The sequence below is a fragment of the Corvus brachyrhynchos genome, unplaced genomic scaffold (assembly GCF_000691975.1).
Source record: "Corvus brachyrhynchos isolate BGI_N302 unplaced genomic scaffold, ASM69197v1 scaffold182, whole genome shotgun sequence".
NCBI lineage: Eukaryota > Metazoa > Chordata > Aves > Passeriformes > Corvidae > Corvus > Corvus brachyrhynchos.
In genome coordinates this window covers 783,711-808,405 of record NW_008236807.1, presented here as the reverse complement: position 1 = coordinate 808,405, position 24,695 = coordinate 783,711, and the positions used below count along the sequence as shown (strand labels likewise).

The 24,695-nt window shown below is 42.2% G+C and overlaps 1 protein-coding gene across 1 annotated transcript in view; it reads left to right on the top strand.

The window, feature by feature from the left end:
* Positions 1-5: 5 nt before the first annotated feature.
* LRGUK (leucine rich repeats and guanylate kinase domain containing) overlaps positions 6-24,695 on the top strand; it is a gene marked incomplete at its 5' end in the record, with an annotated part of 41,138 nt that continues 16,448 nt past the window's right edge. The window contains 15 exon segments of the mRNA XM_017727975.1: positions 6-95; positions 2,014-2,121; positions 2,743-2,824; positions 3,825-3,925; positions 4,293-4,374; positions 6,510-6,634; positions 9,443-9,586; positions 12,404-12,484; positions 13,099-13,185; positions 15,022-15,128; positions 18,843-18,962; positions 21,215-21,311; positions 22,401-22,514; positions 24,599-24,691; positions 24,694-24,695. The exon segment at positions 24,694-24,695 is cut by the window's right edge and continues 107 nt beyond it. Of these exon segments, the coding sequence (XP_017583464.1) occupies positions 6-95; positions 2,014-2,121; positions 2,743-2,824; positions 3,825-3,925; positions 4,293-4,374; positions 6,510-6,634; positions 9,443-9,586; positions 12,404-12,484; positions 13,099-13,185; positions 15,022-15,128; positions 18,843-18,962; positions 21,215-21,311; positions 22,401-22,514; positions 24,599-24,691; positions 24,694-24,695 (1,433 nt within the window).

Genomic DNA, 24,695 nt, shown 5'->3' with positions numbered 1-24,695 from the left:
GGCTCCCCGAGGAGCAGCCCCAGCTCGGCCCGCCTCACCGCAAGGACGAGCAGGAGCAGGACGGCGAAGAGGAAGAGGAGTCAGAGCGCTCAGAGGTTCAGCTCAGGGCTCCCCAGCTACTTGGGGAGGGGTGTGTGCTTGTGAGGGAACTGCCCTTTTCCCCCTCAGTGTAGATGCGGGGGAAAGAAGGGGGAGTGAATGGGGGAACCTCTCATTTCTGCCTTGTTTAGGGTCCCTTCCATCCCCGTGCTGTCCAGGGTACTTCTGGGTTGTCCCTCTCTCCCAGAAAATCAATTAGATTGGAAAAAACTGTGAAGGTAGTCAATTCAAGCCATTAATCCAGGACTGCCAAGTTTCCTGGCCATATAAAACTACAGATAAACTGGCACATGTGTGGCCAAATGAAACCCCTTTCCTGTTCAAATTCCCAGCCCTTAGCTTCAACAAGCCCCAGGACACAAGTGAATTTTCTCTCCCTGCCCTGCTGGGTTTTAAATCCCAATACCACGAAATACCGCCTCATATTTTGCCTCGTGGAAATGCTCTCCCTTGCTCTAACATGTAGGTGCTATCACTTCGGTGACTACATTATTTATCTTGGTCCCTAGATTAGCAATTGTCGTGTGGCTCCTCCGAGCTTATAGGAATTTCACAAGCCACTGGCTGATTTTCTCGTTAAACCCACGCACTGGTTCATTAGTGCCATCTGTCAAGCAGCCTCTTCAGCAAAGATTTGTTTTCTCTGAAGAGCAGCACCGGGCTGCTCATGCTGAACAACTGTAAAAGGGCTTCCAATAGAGTCCATATTGGGGTGCAGCAGTGGTGTTAGTGCTGACTTGCTGAGATGTTCGCATCCGTAACGATGTCCAAAAGAGAGGCTGGGAATAAATCCTCACAGACCGATGTCTGTAGAGCAGGTGGTGAGGGGGATCTTTCCTCCTGACTCACCCACCTTTGTCAAGTGCTGTGGTACATTTATACAGTAAATTTTGCTTAATGTTGCTATGTCATTACAGCATCATCGCATACACCTGGAACTAATTTACATAGCACGATCTCAGGGTTATCAGATAATTCTTTGCACTGTGCAGGCATTTCCCCAGTTTGGGGGTCTTGGGGGTCTTTGATGAAGGCTTCTAAAGTCTTCTTCACACTTGAACTTTTCCACTTTATCTTCAGGCCATGCACAGTTATGGTGCTCTTTGGTCCATCTGGTCTTAACCGGCCTAAATTCTTTGTTTTTTGGCTAATTGGCTTTGGCTTGCCAATTTCTCGTTAGTACTACACTTACCTACCTCTAAAACTATACACCTGGTAAGTTGGTTTGGTTTGTTTTCCTCTCTCTTTTTGTCTATTCCACATTTAAGCAGCTAGTTAACTATATACCAGCCATTACATTGCATAAAAAGTTATTAATATTAGATTATATGGGTATCAACAGTCATGATTCAGGTTATATAAGCATCAGGTTATAGGTGTACAAGTTATGATTCAGGCTACATAAGTAAAAGCTGTGATTCAGGCTATATAAGTAGAGAAGGCTGTGCTTCAGGTTGTCTTGATAAAAAGTCATGATTTAGGTTATACTGATATTAGGTTACATAGATTTATAACCCAAGCTAGATAAGCACTTTATAACTTTGACTTTTATAAGTCCGCGGCCGTAATCGATGGGAGCTGCGTGGCTCAACGTCTTGGCAAATGGGTGCTGTGCTTCGACCAGGAGGGAGAAAATTTGAAACCCCAGCAAAAACATGATGAACTTTCTTAAACGTATCGAGCTGGCACGTGGCATGTTTCTGTTTAGCTGTTTTGAGGGCAGCACCCGTCACTTCCCCTAATGCCTGCTGCCTCGGTGGGGTGGCGGAGTGTTGAAAGCAGCGTTTGATCGAGGACTTTTATTAAACCCTGTTCCCACTTGAACCCCAGCAGCCTCTGGATTCTACCAAGCGTGGGATTCCCCTGCATAAATCTCCCCTTAATCCATTCCTCCCCTTTCCTGGTGTTGTATAGGGTCGGTTGGAGGGAGTGTTGGACGAAGACACCGCCGCTGAGGGACTCCACACCTTGGGCTACTCGGCCCCTGGGACTGAATATGTTTATCTTCATCTGACGCTTCCAGTAAGTACAAGCAAAAAAAAAAAAAAACATCAGTTCAAGGTGTTTCCCTGCACAAATATTTCCTTTTCTTAACAGCAAATAGTTGGCCTAGTAAAAATAAAAAAAAAAGTCACGAGAAAGATTTTTGTCTCTGCCTGCCAATGCTGTTTCATTTACGGGGTTTTTGATCAGACTCAGAGCGGAGGAGATTTTTTGGGGTTTTTTTTTCCTGTAGTAGCAACAGCAGGAAGGTTTTTCCTTATCCAGGTGTGAAAATGTTTCTTCCTGCTTCAGTCAGCTGGAGGAAAAAAGCAGAGGAATGTGTGAAACACCTGAAAATGCTGCGTTCAGGAAGTTAAAATGGTTGTGTCTTCTCAAAGATCTCTGCTGCCCCTCCCTTTTCTGTGCAGCTTTGTTTCCCTGGCGTTTTTCCTGACTGCAGCTCTCTTTTTGTTGTTTCCAAGTCCTTCTTTTGACCTTTTCTCCATTGCTGGCTGCTCTAACATCACTTTCTGTAGATGTCACCCTGTCTGGAGGGACCTCGGGACACCTCTCCGATGTCTCCTGCTCCTGTGCAAGCTGAGTTTACAGAACCAGTTATTAAAATGATTATTAAAATCCCCTTCCTTTTCCTTTTTCCAGGGTCGTGAGTTGAGTGACATCAGCATTCTCTCTGGATACATTCACCTACAGAAAATGGAGCTTTCCTCCAATAAAATTAATGGTATGGAGTAAATACACTGCAAGTTCTTGGGTTGTGAAATCATTTCAGATGAGAAAGGCACTGGAGCACGGAGCTTTAGTGTCACAAAGCCTGGCTGACATTTTAATGGTGTAAAATATTCCAGCTCCACAGAACCAGGCTTGATCTCCTCGGAAATATCCATGGCCCATTAAGACCAGCATATGTTTATCAGTGGCAACATGGAGCTTAAACTCTCAGTTTATTACCCAGAGATAAAATCCCAGCAAATATGTCAAGGTTGAGGCAGAGATTTGACAGAATATTTCAAGTTATGCCTGGTATGGTTTTCCCAGCCTTAAGTTTTCCCTCGTCAAGGGTGACAAAAGGGAAAAAAATTACATTGTTTACCTTTAGAAAGGTGACAAATGGAGACTGGGATAAACTCCATCAGCTGCTCCTTCTCTCTGTGTCTTTTTTTTTTTTTAATTTAACATCAAGTGGAAGAAGCTGTAGTGGGGCAGCCACATCATTTCTTTCGAGTTCCTTTCACTTGAGGTGCTGGAGTCCAATAATAGCAGCACTTTTGTAAAGCAGCTCCTCTCCCTGCTCATTTTAATAAGAGGGTTTTTTTCTGTGGAGGCCAGATATGAACAGAGCAGGCACTTTTCCATAGCAACCACTCATTTACTCTTCAGCTGTGGCCTAAATACTTTTCTCCACTAATTGATAACTCAGGACAGAGTGAATCTGTCATTCTAGAGGTGGATAGAATATAAAAATATATTCTTGCTTATAGGCAAATCAATTGACATGATGAAAATTAAATGTAGAACCTGGATATTTATTCTTTGTGGTGTATAAACCATTTTTTTTCCTCTAGGAGAAGGAGTTAATAGATCTGATTTCTGCATTTTGGGCATCACTTTCTGAATGTGCAGCTACAAATTGATTCTTAATTGCTCCAGGATGTAATTATCCCATTTTGCCATGATGATCTCTGCATTCAGGCACAGGATTTGACATTTTGTTTCATTTCTAGATCTTTCCTGTATCAGTCACATGCCTTACTTAATGGAGCTGAATGCTTCCAAAAATGAACTGACCACATATTTCAATTTTAAACCACCTAAAAACCTCAGGGTAAGTCTGAAAAAAAAAAAAAAAAAAATTAAGGTTTAAATTCAAAGAGATTTTCTGAATCTAAGTTAGATGTTGTGTTTGGGTACAGGCAAAAGTCAATTTTTATTCCTCCTTATTCTTCTTTCTTACCTCAGTTCACATTTTAACAGCTTTTCCCACTGTTCGGCTCTGTCTTTTATTTATGCCTTTTATTTATATTTATGTGGATATTTCTGTGTATTTGATTTATGTTTCTTTATATGGATTTTATTTATGTCTTTTATTTTCTTCCACACTGAACCCCTGTGTGCAACACACAGCGAACTCCCAGCCACAGGAAGTGCTGAAGAAATAACCCCAAACTCCTCTCTTTTTTTTTGCCTTTTAGGAAGTAGATTTTTCACACAATCGAATCCCAAAAATGCAAGATTTAGCAGCATACCACTCACTCACTAAACTCCTGCTGGATTGTATCCTTTGGGGAATCTTGAATGGGAGAAAAGTTGCTTTTTTTTCTTTGCTGTTTCTTCACATGAAAACCTGTTTTCTTTGTATTTTCCCTTTCATGTCAGTTTTGTCCTTAGAACTGAGATTAAATTGTAATTCTGAGACTGATCTTAATTTACTTAAGCATTCAAAGTGGGCACATTTGGGCAGATTTTCCTGCTAGAGGAACAAAAAACCTCCTTTTTGTGTCATGGAAAAGTAAAAGGGGAGATGTCCCACAGTCTCTGCATGGCAGAGGTAAGAAATTACATTAGAAAAAGATTTTTAAATACCAGAGCTTAACACGGAATCACCTTGGAACACTTAAATAAAACAGGAATTTGTTGTTTCATCTTAGGCCCAGCTAATTATGCAGGACAAGGCTGCTTCACTGCAAAGAATTTTGAAGTAAAGGAAAACTTCCTGGAGTTTTTGAGGGAAGCACACGGAGCAAAGGTTGTTCTGCTCCCCACTTCCTCCCTCATCCCAATTTCTGGAATTGGAAGCGCTTTTCTGGCAGAAACCTGCTAAACAGGAACCTGTAAATTGATGTTTCAGAGCTGTTTTCCCAAGGCTTTCCCTAAAGATTCCTTCCTGGAGCTTCACGTTGCCCTGCTGCCTTCAAATTGCATCCTGAGAGCTCTCGAACTTTTCCTTTTTTTCTTCAGGAATTGCATCCTGATTCTCTGCTCCCTGAAAAGGAGGAGACAGGAGTAATTTTCTGTCTCTTGCCCATTACCAGCTGATATTAATCCAATGCCTGTTCCACAGGGGAGCAGAAGAAGCATTTGCAGGGCACTCAGGTGACGTTATTCCCGAGTTACGAAGGGTGCAGGTGACACAAATCCTGTCACAAAATGGCACCGAGCTGCTCTCCTTTTTGCAATTCTAATTTTCCATCACAGAGCAAAAACCCTCCAGCAAAATGAAAAAGGAGAGGGGAAAAAAGAAAAGATCAGAGATTTGTATTGTGGGTCTGATCTGTAGGGTTTGATTTGGTTTCGTGCAGCTGCCTTGAATTTCTTCATTTGTCAAGGAAGGTGGTGCTGAAATGGGGACAAAAGTGTTTTCATGGCCACAGAAGAAGCCCCTGAGACAGAGGAGGATGAGGGCAGGATTGGAAATGCAGAATTCAGAACAGCAAAGTGGTGCCAATCCGTGTCAAACACTCCTCACCAAAGACCTGGCAGACAGAACAATCGCATTTTTAATCCTAGATGAAAAAAAATACTCTCTGAGATACCCTGCAGAAGCAGAAGTGTTTGGCTTGCATTCACACTGACAGTAATTAAGCTTCTCTTACCATTTTTAAGTGAATTATGATGCAGATGATAAAGTCGTTATCGCCTTTTGTGTGCACACACGAGCACACCTGACAGGTTTATGTAGGATTTGTAAAGGTTTATAAAGGAATTGTCTGGGAGGAACTGCCCAAACCAGAAAGAGACACAACTTGGACAAAAATATGTGACAATGTAAGATGAAAGTACGTGACAAAGCTTTCTATTGAATCATTAAGAGGCTAAAATTGATTGTATTATTATTCAGCACTGAGCAATTTGCTGCCTCATGTCGATGCTTGTGGCTTAAACTGTAATTTTTCCTTGTTCAAACTTTTACCTATTCTTGCCTAATTCCAATTACAAAAGAGTCCTCTCCCTGAAGCAGAGTTTCATCTAATTTTGGGCAGATCCAGAGTCAGGTTCCTCTCACTTCGTCCATTTAAAGGAGAAATTTGAGACGGATTTGTTGTCCAAGGTGCTTTGTTTAAGGAATTTGAGGAGTTCTGTTAATGCTGAAGTTTGCTGAGAGGAATCCTAACTACTGGTACTGCTGCTTTTAACTGTAATGTTAATTTAAAAGACACTTTTTCCTCTCAGGACAGATGGCCAGGGTAGAGAAGGTATAATTTAGAGTGAAATAACCCCATAAAGTATCACTGGTTGGTATGACTTGAATAATTTGGGCAGGATGCTCAGAGCAGTGGGATTTAAAATTCCTGACGGTGAAGCTTCTGCTGCCCACACCATAAAATTGGACTCCAGTTGCTAATTTACCACCTAATTACTGCTCAGGTTTTGTGTCCAGGTCTTTTTTTTTTCCTGAAAGCTCTGCATAGATAATGAGATTGAGGAGATCCGAGGGCTGGAGAAGTGTCACAGCCTGACCCAGCTGGGTTTGTCCCACAACAGACTCACTGCCATCAGGGGCCTGGAGAATTTGCCTATCAGAATCCTCAATCTGGTAAGAAAGAAAGAATTCTGATGGTTTTCCTGCCTGTCTCTTACCAATATATCAATACCTTAATAAATATGAAGATTATCACATAATTTTTCAGAGATATTTGCAATACTGTGCTTTTTTTCTAATTAATACTACAAAATTTTGCACAGAAACACAGCTCAAACCTGTTTTTAATGCAATCCAGCTGCTCTAGAAACAACAGGCTGCTTTTAACAGCTTTTACTTTGTAATAAGAAGTTAAAAATATTTAATGGGACTTTAAAAATAAGTCCCAGAAAACCTCATAGCTCTATTTGGCTGCATTAGTTTTAAGCACCCACATAAATATTTGAAGTGAAGTGAATGAATCCCTTATCAGGAATAGAAATATTCTTTTCTAATCCTTTAAAAAAAATTTAAAGGTTTTTCTTCTGTTCTGTAGGAATGGGTGTGGAAAATACTGACTCAGATTGGCCCTTGGCTGCTTCAATATTCAGGGAAGGTGTTGACATTTTGCATGTTTTGAATAATATATTCAAAGAGTGTTAATATAATTATGTTTCACATCTGTAATACCTCCAGGAGCTCGCAGTGATTCCCTCAGCAGCGATAAAATGGAATTTGGTCTCATTTTTACTGGAGAAGATTAACTCAGATTGGCCAAATCCCATCTAAATGTTCTGAAAGGAGCTTCTAGGAGTGTGAGGATCTTTTCTCTAAATACTTTGAAGCTCTTTTCTCTAAAAAATTTGAGCCACAGCAATTCCTTCAAGCATTGTGTGCCGAGATTTCCTGGTTTGTTGAAAGGCCTAATGGGAATTTCCTTGGGAATCTGCTCTGTCCAGTGTTGGGAGGTTGTGTTAACAACTAAACCTTATGGATGTCCCTCAGTTTGGTTTTTAGGTGCTGGTATCATTAGTGATAACACTGCTTGTCTCTTTTCATTAGCCAAGGAGAGAGTCATGTGGAAGTTATGGAAACAGGCAGATTTTAGTGGAGCATTTTCTTTGGCTAATTAGAATAAAATGCAGGTTTGGGGTTTTTTTTTTTTTAATTTTTATCCTCTCTCTTCCCAGTGATTCAGCTTTCTCTTCCATTTTCCCTTGAGCTTTTTAGGTTGAAAGTTTGGGAGGAGGACTTCAAAACCTGTAAATTCTGCCTTGCTCTACCAAAAACCCTTTATTCCGCTCAGGCTTGCAAGGAAAAAAATAAAATAAGAAGCACAGCTAGAATGAACTGGACTCTTAGGAATTTTCTGCTTGGGAAAAAAAAAAAAAGAAAGGATCTATCCCCAAATCCCTTTTGTTCCCAGAATTTTCTGGGCACCTCTGGCCCAGCATTTTGCAACTCCCGGCTCCGAGTGTATCTGATTAACCAGAGGTCTAACAAAGCTCAGGAGCAGAGAGGGAGCCTCCATGCTATTAATAACCTAATTAAACATTTAAAAGTCAGGAAAAATGTCAAGGACAGACAACTGGATTAACATTAGAGGCAGCTGGCTTGTTTATTTCAACAGTTCCTAAATATTTATTAATAGGAGATGAGGCTTCCGAGCTTTCAGCACAAGGTGAGGCTGATGGCAAAATAAAACTTTGCAAGGTTATGGAGAAAGAATCCTGTGGAGAGGCCATCTGGGAACGTGTGGGAATCGCTGGGACAGGGAGGAGCAGGGAATTGCTGTCCCTGCTTGGAGTTTGTGGCAGAAATGAGGCTCTGATTGGTGAGGCCCTGAGAAATGAAACCATCCTGAGGCCAGTGAGAAATCAGGGCCTCATTTGAAAGAACCCTGAGAGTTGGTTATGGGTTCTCAAAAGTTTGGGTCATTTCACGTGTGAAAGTCTGGAAGAACTTACAGGAAAGAAGGGGGTTTTTAATTATTATTTTTTAATCATTTCTGTGCTGTCACTGACGGTGAATAAAGCCTTCACTTAATGTGCATTAATAGGAACTTATGTATTCCAGAGAGATTTTTGTATCTTATCAGGGAATCATTGAATCATGAAAGGTTTGGGTTGGAAGGGACCTTAAAATCACCCAGTTACTACTTCAACACCTCCCACTATCCCAGGCTGCTCCAAGCCCCATCCAGCCTGACTTTGGACACTTCCAGGGATCCAGGGGCAGACCCCACTGCTCATCCATTCCAGCCCCTGCCCACCCTCCCAGCCAGCAATTCCCAATTCCCAATCTCCCATCCAGCCCTGCCCTCTGGCACTGGGAAGCCATTCCCTGGCTCCTGGCCCTCCATGCCTTGGCCCCAGTCCCTCTGCAGCTCTCCTGGAGCCCTTTTAGGCCCTGGAATGTGCTGGAAGCTCTCCCTGGATCCTTCTCTTCTCCAGGTGAACAACCCCAACTCTCGGCCTGTCTCCTCTATATCCTACCTTAATTTTTTTCATTATTTATTCTGCAATCACAAGTGTAAATAGAGCCATGATTGCAGAGGGAAATTCAATGTATTTATGTATATATATTCCATAATTTTCCGTGCGTCTCTGCGTTCTAAATTTTGAGTTGGATGGTGACAGGAGTGTTCTTGGGGCCAATATCAGCTTTTAAAAAATGTTAGAGCTCTTTTTATTGCTGTTGTCTCTTCAAGGTGAGTTGGAGATAAGCTGATCAGCAGAGAGTTGATTCCTTTTTCCAGGAGCTGGAACGTGTCACATCAGGATGTGCATGAGGCTAAATGCATAAAGGCCTGTTTGTGACAGGATTCTCCGTGACAAAGAATCCTCCAATCCAACAAATGACTCTTTTTTTTTTCCCCCCTCAGGAATGTTGTTTTCCATTGAGTTTTACCTGCAGTTTCTCTGCTTCCATTTTTTCCCGTAGAGCTTTAACCAGATTGAGAAGGTGACTGGGCTGAAGAGCTTGAAAACCCTGCAGAAGGTGGATCTGTCCTGCAATAAAATAAACAGTCTGCAAGGCTTGGAGGAACATGATCTCCTAGAGGTGATTAACCTGGAGGATAACCAGGTACCACGCTCCAGGCTGAGCTCAGCTTCTCCTAACAACGCATAATATTTTAATTTTTTAAAACTCAATTCCTTGAAGGGACCCAAAAAAATCATCCAGCCCTGAAAGAAATGAATATTAGAAAAGATCTTTTCCTTTGGTATTTCCCATGTTGATTCCTGGTGTCCTCTCAGCCCTTATTTAATATCTTGGGTGGGTTTATCTTCACTCAGGTGTCCCTTTAGTGCTCTCACACATCAAGAACTCGCAGTGCTCCCCTGGCTGGATCAGACAGGGATGAGTTTGCAGCTTTTCCAGCTTGATTATTCCAGAGGATCTTTACTTACACCACAGCTCTGCTGCTGCCAGCCCTCGGGGGGGTTCTTAATATCTCTCAGCCCAATTTTATGGCCACAGATTCTTCTGAGCTCTCAGCTGGAAACTCCCTGGAAGGCAGAACTGCAAGAACTCCCTTAAAAAGCAGCTTTTGTCGTGCAGCACAATTTTCTGTACTGGAAGTACAATGGCACCATCCAACTCATTTGAATTTTGAATGCCAAGCCAAATATCCACAATAATTTCGATATTGATCTTCCAGCGTCCTTAACTGAAAAAAAAAAACAACCCATCAATTCATGAATCACTTTGACATCAAAGACAGATCTGTGAGGAGAAAAAAAAAAAAAGAAATGCAGGAAAATAAAAATATAAAGCAGCAGTGGAACATTTTCTGTCATTTTTCCCCACTCACAAGACAGATTTAGAGGATTTAATTCAAGTCACTGGGGATTCTTTTTCTCCCTGTGTTTAGGTTGACATTTAAAGGTACCTCAATTGCAGCAGACAGGAAACTCTCTAATTATTAACATTAATAACACCACTTCCAGTGCCTTATTTATTTTCCACTGTTCTTTAACAGCACATAAAAACCTCTTAATTTTACCTCATCAAAACTTGCCTCTTTGAACGACGTTATTGCAACTGAGTCACCCTTTTCTGAACATTGCCTTCTGAAGAATAATTTAAAGGGGAGTTCTAATTAATTAAAATATGGAGTTACTTCAGCTCAGAACCTCTCAGAATGATCTTAAATTCTTGGGTTTTTCAAAAATGGGCACAGTAAGTTTATCTGCAAACCAAGCCTCTTGTAAACATTCTGTGATTTTCAACTGTTGATGGCTGGAATTCTGGGATTTTTTTAAGAAATCCACTCAAATCACATTTAACTTGGTCAAACGTGTCCTGGGTGGGCTTCTTGTTATCTCAAAGTGAGTAGTGGGTTGGCTGTGGTTGAGGTTTATGGTTTTAGACACTTTAGACACAAGGATTGAGTACGAATTAGGGAGAATCCGAAGTGGTTTAGGTTCAGTTGGGCTTTCAGTGTTTAAAAGGGGCTATAAAGGAGATGGAGAGGGACTTTTTACATGGAAAAACACAAACAGGAGAAAAGGGTTTTACACTAAAAGAGGAGGGATTTAGATTTTATTAGGGAGGAATTGCTGGCTGGGAGGGTGGGGAGGGGCTGGAATGGAATTCCCAGAGCAGCTGGGGCTGCCCCTGGATCCCTGGAAGTGCCCAAGGCCAGGCTGGACATTGGGGCTTGGAGCAGCCTGGGACAGGGGAGGTGGCACTGGATGGGTTTGAAGGTCCTTCCAACCCAACCCATTCCAGGATGATTCTCAGATTCCATCTTTCAGCAGTGAAAGAAAACCAGGCTTGTTTGGGGCACAAAAACCTTGAGTAAACCCAAAAACTGAGTGCCCGGCTTTCCTTTGTGCACAGATGAGACCACAAATGTACCCCTTTTTCTTCTTTTTTTCTCTACATCCCAAGTTCTTTTACTCAGAGTTTGAATTGAGACGCAGGAGATCGATGATTCTCGTTGGGACTTAGTTGTTTATGATATCAGTAGCACAGCTGCACAGAGTGTGCCTCTTTGTTAGAAGGGTGGGAAATGGCCATGAGTTTTACTTTTCCAAGCTTTTTAAAGTCTAAACTAACCAATAATGAGATATGTTTTTACTTACAACCCAGTTACTAACTTTTCATGTTCTGCAGTGCGGAACTTTTGACCCAATGACAGAACATTCAGATTTGTGAAGAAGAAGAAGAAAGAGGACACAAATCCACACCCAAACCCCTCCATTTTGTAACCTATTCTTACTATATCCCCTAAACATAATTTTCTACATTTCTACGTATTTTTACCCTGTGACATAACTTTTAATTCCACAGCAACTACCTCAGTGTTAGCACACAATTTAGGAAACTTTTCCCAGGGTTTTGGATCGAATGCAGTGTGCTTCTGAGGATCACTGCCTCTCAGCACTGAAAGGCTGAAACCCTCAGCAGCCAGGGTTCCAACACAAATAGACTGGACCCTCCAGACCCCCTGATTTATCCCTCTGGATACATCCAAGGACAAAAATCCGGGTCCTTTTTAGCCAAGTGCTGCAAGTTCTGTAGGATGAACTTGAACTTCAGTGAAAAGAAACTCATAGAAGGGTTTTTTTTTTTTTTTGTAACTACTCAGCCAGAGCACGAATTTAACTGCAGAATTGCCTCACTTAAGCACATCAGCACATAAAAGCCAAATGTGTTAGGGCTTGACATTTGAAAGAACTGGAAAAACGCAGGTGCTTGGAAATTGCTGTGTGCATTATCCTGCTGCTCCAGCTCCCAGCCAAGTTGTCTTCTTTTGTGCCTGGAAGTGCCTCATTGAGTGCAGTTAACTTGTAAACCCCTTTTGTGACTTGTAATGATTTTTTTTTAAATGCCCACATTTGAAGAGCAGGGATTAAAATACTTTCTTTATGCTCTGTTTCTGTCCTTGATCAGGTGGCTGAGCTGAGTGAGCTTAAATGGATTGGAGATCTGCCTCTCCTCAGAGTTTTAAATCTTCTAAAAAACCCTCTACAGGTAAGCAAGAACCAAAAATGAGAACCTAAACGTGATGGTTTGGAGCACACCAGAATCCTTTCAGGCTCAGTTTCTGTCTCTAGAAGTGGACAGGTCATTTGTCCTGAGGGATCAAAGATAATTCTATCCCGACTCATGTGATTTCCAAATTTTGTATGAATTTTACAGTCATTTCTGATGGCAGAAAGAAGAAAAATATTAAGACTTTAATTTTTTCTTGTAATTGCCGGGTTTTTATTGGTTTTTATGAGACTGGTCTGACATGGCACACAATGAAATTAGCAGGGAAAAGTACCTGAAATAAACTTCTCCTGGATTTCCATAATCTGAAAGGCTTCTCCTGCTCAGATGTCCTTCTCCTAAGCAAAGTCTGATCATATCCCTTTTTAAATTCCCATCTTGGCCTTGTGAATATTGTGGTTACAAACTTTTGAACAACTCAGCTCCCACTGAGCTTTTGAAGGGTCAGTTTGGGCAGTGTTTTGACACCCTTCAAGGTAAAAAACTTTTATATTGCAATGTATTAAGGCCAATTTAATTTCAACCAATTGGAATGAAATGCTGGCTGGGTGAAATTAAGGATTTTTTGTCAAAATGGAAACTTTGTCCCTCAGGAACAAGGAGAGTATTGGCTCTTGGCGATTTTCACGTTGCTCCAAATCACAGAGCTGGATCTCAAGAAGGTTTCAGTGGAAGAAAAGGTAAGAAAACATCATTTCATCGTGGAATTTTTCTAAATAAAGAAGATAAAATCTGTGTTTGCAATTGTAGGAAACCTCCTCCCCCAAAACCTGCCTTACAGAAGTTCTGTTGGATTAGAAACCTTCCCCTGTTGTGGTGCCTTAAGTGGAATTTGGTTGCTGCATGTCCTGTATGGGCCCAAGCCATGCTGGAACTGCTGTATTTCAGGGAATTATCCTTTCCAAATGATCCTTTCAGGAAACCCATCACTCCCAACTTTATCTGTATAAATTTTGGAGCGCTTTAGTGCCAGGCTCTCTTCCATCCTGAACACACAGACAACGATACCAGTGTAATTTACCCCAACTACCCAAGGTGTTGATCTTATTCTTTGTCTTGTGTGCCAACCTGTTTTCCTCTCAATATAATTTTGAATATACTAATGAAATTTTTCCTTCTCTATGGACTGTAAAAGTAAACCTGAGTGACTGGTTTAGACCAGCATTTCACTTCTGAGTGAAACTATCTATTTCACAAAGTCCTCTCCTCATGTGATTTTAGGCTGCCTCCTCTAGGCTCAGGAACTCTCTTGCCAAACAATTTGGAGGCACCAGCTCTTCTGTCTCACTGACACCAAATGGATGTGCAGGGATGTGGGTTGGGTCAGGAGTATAGTTTGGAAGTGGAATTCCTACTTGTCCAACTCGCCACGTTTGATTCTCACCGTGGAATAGTCTTGCAATAAAAGAGCTGAACTTCCTCCAGGGTACCCTTGAGCAGCTGATGTGCCCCAGGATGCACCCACTGTGCTTCCAGCCACTAATTCAGAGCAAAGGACCACATCAGAGCTAAAACGAGTTCCCTCCTCCTACTTTCCCCCTGAAAAGTGGGGACATGGAGCTCTCAGTACGGAATGTTTCCCTGTTTCACCGTGCTGCTGGCTAATACAGGTGTGGCTGCCACACAACCATAGAATTCTAGGCTGGAAAGGACCTCGTGGTTTATCTGGTCCAGCCTTTTTTTGGGAAAAGCACAAGATGGTGCAGCCAAATCCTACAAGTGACCAACATTAGGGAATCCACCATTTCCCTGGGGAGATTATCATGGAATCCAGAATGATTTGGGTTGGAAGGGGCCTTAAAGCCCATCTAGTGCCACCCCTGCCATGGGCAGGGACACCTTCCACTGTCCCAGGGTGTTCCAAGTCCCATCCAACCTATTCCTGATTATTCCAACGGCTGATTGGTCTCACTGTGAAAACTTTATACCCCATTGGAATTGTCTGGGTCGTTCTTAACCTATTTCTGAGTGTGTAGCGTTAATAACCCCCAAAATGCACAACTCATTAGTGGTCAGCAGAGCTTCCAACAGAATGGATGGAGGGAATCCTTGGAGTCTGAGTGCTCTCCCTCCCAGGAAAGACAGGAAGGCATTGTCAGGAGTTTGCTCACTTTGTTAATGCCCGTTCTGTTCCTTTTCCGATGAATAAACGAGTGGCTTCAGTCCCCAAGGGTTTGAGTTTGGCACCTTCCACCAGCGCTGAGAGGATGCAAATTAATGGATAATTAAAACCTAAGCGAAATTGCTTCGCATCCTATGTGGCATCCTGTTTTCTTCCTGGGAAAAGGTTGAATATATTAAACATGGTGAGCAGTGTCTGGCTGCCTTCCATCCACCTCTCAAATCATCCTTCAATCCCTTCAAAAGATTTCTGCTCCCAGCCAAGCCCAGCACAAAGCCTGACCCTCAGAAACACAAAGCCATCGTTATTGCTGGTGATCTGCCAAGCCTTTTGCAGCTGGAGACAATTCCATCACTTCTCCCCTTCCTTTTTTCCCCCTAAACTGTGGGAACAGGTCGCTGCCGTGAACAGATGGGACCCTCCTCCAGAAGTTGTGGCTGCTGAAGATCACAGGATTCATGTTTTGTCCAACATTCTGCAGCCCCAGAGAGTCCTGGACAGGTGAGTTCATTTCACAGCTGCTCCTGACGGTGGCACTCAAGTAAAGCAGAATATTGTCCCATTCAGAGGGACTTTTTTTTTTTTTTTTTCCAAGGAGAACTCCTGCAGGATTCTGTCAGCAGCCTGGAAATGAGGCAAATCTGATTTGGTTCACATTGATTATGAAATGAAGCTCGTCATTCACCTCTAAAGTCTGAGACAGATTGTCCACGGCTCCACTCCCTTTCCCCAATCTGTTGGAGCAGATGGTCATTTGCACCACAAATGAGAGATGCAAAATTCCTCTCCCTATCCAAAGGCACCGGAAAAATCCCTGGAGGCAGCAGAGAGCTGGAAAACTTCTCCTTCCCATTCTGCTGATGCCTCCTCTCCCCCTTGCTGGAATCCTGGTGGGATAAAATGATTTTATTTGGGGGTTTTGGGGCACATTTCATATTCATAAGGGGAAATTTCCGAGTTTTACTGGAAGGAGGAGATGATGCCAACTTCCATTAAAAGCATGGAAGGGAGAGGCAGGTGGATGCTCTTTTCCCAGTGTCACCATTCCCGTGCCAGGTGACTTCTCCCAGTCTCGTTTCTCCTCTGAAAAATGGGATTTTTGCTGCTCTGCAGTTGTGTTGAGATATTTGAGGAAATCTTGGAAAATTCCTTGATGGAATACACTATAAATATATGTGGATTATTATTGTGTTGGCTGCAGTGGGCACTGAGATCAACCTTTGTGCCCCACACCCCGCTTTGGTGCTGAATGCATTCAGAACTCAGTAACCTGATTGAAGATCCAGGATTTAGTAACTCAGAAATGTGTATTTTTTATTGTGACTCTATTTTCTGGGATCATCCACAAAAAACCAGGAGCCTTTCCAGTGGTGACGACAGCTCTGGGAATTCTTAACAGCCTATTAAAAACAAAACCCCAAAGATTAATTTATTTATTTTTGCAAGGGTGGAGATTCCTTAAAATAAAACACAAAATTGGCTTATTTTTCTTTAACAAAAACCAAACAAACCCTAAAGGCATGGATTCTTTCCAGGGCTGTGTTTAAATATTTGCTCAGTGGATGTTGGATGTGTGTCCTCGTTGCCGGAAAGGAGGAATTCTGCCTCGTGCCAGAGGAGCTGTGCACACAAACACAAAAACATCAGCCCAGCCTTTGTGGGACTGCCCCAAAAATCCTTAACGATGCCTCCAACGCTGGCCCGTGCTCAGCTGGAAAGCACTCAAGAGTCATTAATGAAATCTCCCTAATGATGATGCATTAGTGCCTTTTCCACCCCTAAAATGCTTTTTTTTTTTTTGGAACCAGATTGGGGGAGTTCATTTGCATCTCTCTTTCTCCACGAGGTGATAATTAATTCTGGCTTAGTGATATCTTTATTATCCCAAACAAAACCCAAAAACAAAGCAAAAGGTTCTACTGTTGCCTGGCCTGCAGGCACAAAACATTGAATTTCCAATTCTTTTCTTCTCTGTCTCTTTGTGATTTTCTCTTTAATTATGTGGTAACACACCAGTGAATATTATGGGTATTTTCCCCTCCCAGAAATGCAGGTGACATTTGAAAATGTTGCTCAGAGTGACAACAGCTACAATTTAATAGCAGAGGCTTCTCCAGGCTGTTGGGCCAGGACAGGAGGATTTTTGGAGCCTGTCGAGGGTGAATCCATTCAGAGAAGAACCAGAGCGTGATTCTTTTTGACAATTAAAATAATTAAGCATTGGAACAATTTGCCAAGAGTTCTCCACAAGTGGAAGGTCTTTAATTAAAATATGATTGAATGGAACCCCAGGTATGAGGCTGGAAACAGGAACTGACTTGAGGAATTCCTGTCGCCAGCGGGATGAGGGGAGGATGATTTAGATCATCAGAATAGTCCCTTTTGGCCTTAAAATTTATTAATTTCTCACAGCAATGCCCACAAAGAGAAAGAAAGTTGAAAACGAACCCAAAACTCTTTTCCAGAATCTTCTTTCAAGCTCTAGGAACCCCCAAACTTTTAGTTTTGAGAACCAAGAAGAGATGATATAATGGAAGACAGGATTATGGGAATGTTCTCCCTGATCTCCTGATAAAATCGTAAATCCCAGGAATTTGAGGACCTGGGGAATTCGAGCAGTGGGAATTTATTCAAGGGGATTTGAATTTTGAGCATGATCTTGTCGAGGGATGATGATTTATTGGGACATTATTGGGTGGAACACTTCCTCGTGGAAGGAAAGATGCCAGAGGAATTCTGCATTTTCCAAGCCTGTAACAGCTTCTGTGCAGGGAGAAGGAGAAAATTCCTTATTATAAGGACTGAGGAGGCCCTGGCACAGGATTCCCAGAGAATTCCCCATCCCTGGAAGTGTCCAAGGCCAGGCTGGACAGGGCTTGGAGCAACCTGGGATGGCGGAAGGTGTTGTGAAGGTTCGGAAGGAGATGGGCTTTGAATTCCCTTCCAACCCAACCCATTCCATGATTTTATGTGGTGAACAAAGGTTCTGCCTGCCCAGCCCTGCCCTGCCATGATTATTCCCAAAGGGAATGAACTTGAGCAGGAAAAAAACCCTTTCTGCAACATCCTGATCAATTTTGAACCCTACTCACTTCAGCTTTCTTCCCACCTCTGAAATGGTTCTTTTATATTTTTTTTAATTTTTAAAATGCATTTATTTTCTTAGATTTTTTAAAATGTGTTTTTACCTTCTGCAGGATTTTAAGGCATTGTGCTGATGAGCTTTTTGTGCTAATTATGTCCATGTGGCCTGCTGGGTAACAGAGCTGCTTTGCTGCTCCTGAAATAGGAGGAAAGCCATGACTTGGGAATTCTTTTCCTCTCTGTTTGTATGGGAATGTTGTCCTTACTTCTTACAGAATGAGTTATTTGTGAGAGGAATGGTGAAAGAAATGTATTCTCTTTTCAGGTGTCTGTTTTAAATGCCATTAAATGGACAAAGAGGCAGTTTTCTTCCACTTCAAATTTAGTTAAAATTATTAATTAATTAAAAAATCACTGAGTTTGGAATGATTTCAGTTATTTATGACCTATTTCCAAGTGGCATAATCTTAAAATCGACCTGAGCACCCACAATTCTATTTTTAGCTCCTAAATAAATTGCTGGATACTCAAAAGTGCAGGAATCCTCTTCATTCTCCTTATTTACAGCTGGAAGTGGAAAATCCGAGGATCTAATCCTCAGCTCAGCATGGAGAAAATGGAGAGATTTGTATTTTTGCAGCGCTTTGGGTCCTTTCATTGGGGTTTTATTTGTGTTTGGTGGAGTTTTAAGGATCTGAGTGGGGTTTTTTGTGTTGGATTGAAGAATTTTTACACTTTCACCCGGCACGGGACGTGGAAGTCAGCGAGGTCGTGCAGGAGAGTGGCAAAATCTGTAGGATTGAGTCCAGGTTTATTCCAGTTATCCTGCTCATTCAAATATTCCCATCTCTGGAAAACTCCTCAGCAAATCCCAGCCCTTTAGGAAAGGCTGGAGATCAGAGAGATTGGAGTAAAAATGGCATTATTCCTTCTGCAAAAGAGGCCTTTAATGCAGATTTTCGTGTTGTTTTTATGTTTAGAGCACCTCAAACCCAGCCCTGAGTTTTGCCTACACTGTGAACAACAGGAGATGAGTTGAAGTGGTGATAAAATCTCTGTAAAGGTTTATAAAAAGTCGCCGAAATTTGATTTTTAGGTGATTTCATGCCCTCTGGTTTTCCTTTCTTGTAGCACTTTGCCTGCTGCTGATGATCCCTACCCCATGCTGGTGTTGCTGGGCCCTCTGGTCTGTGGGAAGAGGGAACTTTCTCTCAAGATCTGCAGACAATTCAAGAATTTCTTCAGATTTGGGTAAGTTCTGCTCCCTAAATTAAAAAAAAAACCACCAGGGGACGAAGGCTGGAATTGCTGCTGGTTTGGTTTGTGGGTTTTTTTTAAAAAAAGAAGGTAAAAACAACCAATAAATGCTCATTTTGCTGCGTTTTCTCTCTTCCCAAGGCTTGACTGCCTGAAGTCATCAGTGAGAGAAAAGCTGTTGAAATTATAAAATCCTTTTCAATGGTGAACAGAAAATAGAAACAAAAACAGAAACAAAAACCAAACCAACAATAAACAAACAAAAAAACCAAAAAAACCCCCAATGAAACAAAAAAAAAAAACCATTAAAAGCCCCAAAAAGCCAAAACAACAACAACAAAAAAAAAACAACAAAAAATTCCAACAAAAAACCAAAAAACCCCAAAAATCCTGAAAAAAAAAACCAAAAAAAACAAACCAAACAAGAAAGACCACCAAAAAACCCCACAAAAAATACCCCACAAAAACCCAAAAATGGGATATTTAGTGCTCTTTTCACTGAGCTCTTCTATCTGAGCACCTTTCAGACCCCACCACGTGCTGGGAGGACAAATCCTCTCTGTTGGAAAGGCCTGGATTAGGATCCTTGGTGCTCCCTGGGGATTTAGGGGAGAGAAACTCTTCCTTTCCAAAGGAAGTTCTGGCTGGCTCAGTTCAATCCCCACCGTCTGATACCTGATTTTAGGTTTGCAAGATGTTCCTTCAACCCATCCATCCCGTTTTTCCCAGTTCCTGATTTCCATAGGTCCCATAGAGCCAGCACTGCTCTGTGTTCCCTTAATTCTCCATTTTTTAATTGCACTTTATTTTTTATTGCATTTTTTTATTGAATTCACCCATTCATTTTCTTTTCTTAAGGAAAGACCTGTTATGTGTCTGTAAAAATCCCTTTTTTCCCTTTCTTTGGAAAAAAATCCCTTTCTTCCCTCTGCTTTGAAAGGCTACTTTGGAAATGAGAAAATAAATTCAGCACCAATTGAAATTTTCCAAACACTCCGTGAGGGGATTTTTTTTTTAAAGCACTGCTTTTGTATTGTGTGTTTTATTTCCTACAACTTCCATGCATGAGGGGAAGGAAAAAAATAAATAAATAAAAGAGAGACAGAATCTTAACAGAGCAGAAAATTGCAACCATAAAGCAAAGTTGTATTTTAATTGTTCGGAGGGGTGGGGGGGAGATTTCAGCGATTTTATGGCTCGCACTTCGAAATTTCAAACATTCTGCTCATTAAAAATGGATTTCATGCAAGGTACCCTGGCAGTTTGAATGTAAACATGGCCTTGCAATTAAAAAGGGGGTTGAAATGTATGCAAGTGTTGCAAGAAACGAAGTGAAATTGGCCCCTCCAACCATCTGGCTCGTGCTCAGCAGTGACCTTTAAAGCTCGGTGTGTTTGTGTTACCTCGGAAAGAACCAGGGGGAATTTCACAGAGCCCCTGTGCAGCTCGCTGCTCTCATTTGCTGAGGAAAAAGTGCCACCCTCTGACGCTGTCACTGAATTCCTCAATGGTTTCCAGCCCAGCTCCCTGGAATAAATGAGCAGAAACGGCACCAAACAAGGAGAAAAATCGGATTTCCAAACAGCCGCTGAATACTTCAGTCTCAAATTGCTGCCTGCATTAACTCGCCTGGTTTTTTGGGTTGGTTGGGGGCTTTTTTTGTGGTGGGTTTTTCGTGTTTTATCCTGGTGGGGAGCTCAGGTAGCTGAGGTTTATCCTTATGGGATAGCAGGGATTTACTTTTCCTGCCTTTTATCCCACTCATCCCCTCGGTTCCAGGATTGTTTCTCCCCTTCCCATTGGGGGTGTGTTTAAAAATTGGACTTTAGAGCTCTTTCTTAACCTCACAGTTCAGCCCAACTCCCCCTCTCCTTTTCCACATTTAGGATTGGACTTTATATCATCCCCAAGCTGACAGAAGTGGGGAAAAAATGGATTCATCATTTCTCAGTTCCAGGCTGCTGTGACAGCTTCAGTTCAGGCCATCCCAGGCTGGGCGGGGATTTATAGCCAAAATATCACCTTACATTTAACTTTTTTTTTTTTTTTGGTGTATTTCTGGGTTAATCTTTCAAATCTGCAGCATTTTAGGGGTGTGATTTGCACCTTTTTATATTTCTCGTATTTCTTTGCTCCTTAAAACACAATTATTTGTAGTTTCCCTGCTTTCCCTTCCCATTCCTAGTCCATAGCTGCTGCTGTGATTGAAAACAGGTTATTTCTTTATTATCCCATCAATCTCCCAGGCCCTGCCACACCACCAGGACAGCTTACTTTGGGGAAGAAAACAGACTTGATTATTATTTCATTTCTCAAGAAGAATTTGACAAAATGGTGAAAGGAGTAAGTACCTGACTGCTCTCCTTGTAGCTATTTCCTGCTCCCACAATGAACTCAACTTCTCCGTCCAGGCCTGATTTATTTTAGGTTTTATATTAAGTTTGTGCCTGGGTGTGAATGTTTATTCACTCACAGTTGTGTTGTTTAAGTTCACAGACAGAAAGCACAGATTTCTTTGTGTATTTGTGCTGTGTTTTCTGCCATAAATGAGTTTCGAGAAACCAATAAATGGGAAAAATGGTCAGTGGGGAATATTTAAATAATAGTATCATGTAGAAACAAATTCATTTTCAGACACAAATATAGTGGGGCATTTCTTGGTTTTATTTTCTCAACATTTTCCAGCAACCTTGTGGGGAACTCCTTGGAAATTGAGCAAATCCCCCCTAAAGGAGTGGAGTTTCTCTGGAGGTTTTCTGCCTCCAGCTGCTCTTTTTGATGCCTTTTGCTGCCTGCAATAAAACCTTGCCTTGAAAAGCCACAGCAGAGCCCATTATTTGTATTTATACAAAGGGGGGAGCCAGCAGAATCTGAAACAACTGATCTGGCCCTTAATGATAGCAATAATCAAGGGGTTTCATTTTAAAAGCTTTATAATAATTTTTATAATTATTATAAAATAATCTGCTTCCATCTCTCCAGGGCTGCAGTTTTCAGGTTTGAACTTCGAAATGCCTCAGCCAATTCCACATTCTCCTTGCCAGATGTGTTGCAGTCCTTCCTTTTCCATGGAATCTCCCGTTTCCCATGGCCTGGCCCTTGGAATCTCCTATTTTTTACATGGTTTGATGTAAAATCACCAGAAGGATGCCCCTGGCTTTGGATTTTCCTTTGCAGTGGGAAGGAATAACCCAGGAATGTTGTCAGCACTTTGTTCTCAGGATCCTGGAATTTGATTATCCATGAACAAGCCCAGCTCTGGGTGCCCTTCTCTGTTAATTTTGGGCTCTTGCTGCCCTCAGTAATGCTGATTTAAATGGGAAGAAACTTCGTAGGGAGAGAAAACAAAGAAATCCAGAGTGATTCACTCATTTAAGGAAGTTGTTTCCCTGGAAACATTTCCTTTGGCATTATCCTTGTTCTGAATTTCAGGGAAAGTTCCTGGCAACCTACAAATACAGTGGCCACTGCTATGGACTGGGAAGAGACACCGTGGAATCCATTGCCAGGGAGGGGCTGGCTACCTGCATCCACTTGGAAATAGAGGTGAGGATCACCTGTGCGTGACCATTTCTTCATGGGATGTGGGACAGGGTGAGAGGGAACAGCCTCAGGTTGTTCCAGGGGAGGGTCAGGTTGGTTATTGAGAAAATTTTTTCCTGGAAAGGGTGGTAAAGGATTGGAACAGGCAGTGGTGGAGTCCCCATCCCTGGAAGTGTTCAAGAAACTCGAGGATGTGGCACTTGGGGATGTGGGGCAGTGGTGGCCTTGGCAGTGCTGGGGGAATGGTCTTAGAGGGCTTTTCCAACCTTGGTTTAGTCAGAAGGGTCCCTCTGTTGGTTTATTTTTTTTCTCAGTTTTAAATTTCTGGCCTATTTTTTCAACCTTCAGCAGCCTCATCTCCCCACAGCACCCCCAGCACTTCCCATTCCAGCACCCTCAGCTTTCCAGCCATGAGCTTCCCACCCATCTCCACCCTACAGCAGGACCAGTTCCACCCCTAAAAACCTGTTTCACCTTTGCTGATGAAGCCACAGAGGGTTTGTGCAGCTCTGAGGCGATATTTGGGGCAGAACTATTAAAAAACGCAATTTTTTTGAGGAGGTGCTTTTCCCTCGCTGAGATTTCTCAGGTGCACGTGCACCAGTGGAAGAATCTCAGAATCTGGGCCATGCTAGGAAACTGAGCTATAAAGTGTCAAAACCCATCTCTTGGAACCCCAAAAGCTGAAAGTTTTAGCTAATTTTCTAATTATACTTCTCATTTTTAGCTAATTTTCTAATCATGCTCCTCATTCTCTTAGATCAACCTTTACTAGCGAGGTGAGGTGACAAAAAAGAAAGACTTGCTGCGTTTCCATCCAAATTATTCCTTCAAAATGAGCTCTAGCCGGGGCAGATTCCAAAATGGGAGACTCCACAGAGTGCCTGGAATGTGGCACTGACTGAAACTACAGGGATAAAAAGAAACGCAGGAGACTGCAGTGCTAACACAGGATCCCTAAGCTGAGCACCCTGATCAAAACCTGACACTAAATGTCAAGAATGACAGGACAATTTTGTTTGGGAAACCGGTGATCAAAAAAACCCCAATTTTCAGCTGAGTACCTTGGCGCTCACGAGGAGTTTGGGCCCAAAATAAATCCCTGCACATCCGCTGGCTTGCACGTAAATGTACAAACCACACAACAGCGGCTCCTTGCTCAAATGAGCAACAATTTAGTGCTGCAATGCAGCTTTTAAGTGCCTGTGGCTCAGCTGATATTAAAGAGCAAATTAATAACTTCATCTCTGGGTAGCTCCATCTCCTTTTTCCCCTCAGTTTTGACAGAACTGTGAATCACCCTCGGTCTCCACTGATAGGCACAGGGTGTGTTCGTTGTCTTGCCAGGCAGCCCTTAAATTTACAAGGCAAGAAAAATAGGAGATTAAATATGATGGACTGGGGTGCCTTTTCAAGCTGTCAGTTCCTCACCCAAGCAGATGTGTTATCAAATAATTTAGGAGAAGGAACTTAATGGAACGTGGTGTTTATTCATGAGGAGCTTAACCCAGCTCTACAGGCACCGACCGTAACTTTTCCTGGGAATTACCAAAGCTGCTCTCGTGGACAGGCAGCTAAAACCCCTTTGTCACGGAAGTTTTTAGATCACACAGGAATTATGCAGAGTTTTGTATCGCTGAGGGCTCTGAGAAACAATAATGGTGAGTTATGGGTGGGGGTAGAAGGTGCCGAGTCCATTATCTGCTGCAGGGCTCGTAACAAAAGTGATTTAGCACTATTAAAAGGAATTTTAATTGTGGGCCGTGGGCTGAGACTGAAAATTTAGAGCTGTTCGTTGCCTTTAATCTAGAGTATGTCGGGCTCATAAAGGAGACTGACACCAATTTTAAAAGTTAAAATCTTGCTGAGCCTACACTTGGAGTGAGAGAGGCTGCTACGAGTCTGACCCTCACTTCCGTGTTGGATTAAACGTTTGCAGTGCTTCCCCTTGGCTCTTGGAGCCACCAATGCCTGCAGAGCAACTTCCAACCAATAATTTGGGATAAACACAGAGAAAAAACTCAGCTGCAAGTTCAACAAACGCTCAGTTTCACGAGAACCCCTTGTTTTTCTGCTCCGTTTTCAAGGGTGTTCGTAGCTTGAAAAAAACCTACTTTAAACCCAAGTACATCCTGTTGGTACCAAAGGACAAAGGAAAATATGAGCAACATCTGAGGAGGACAG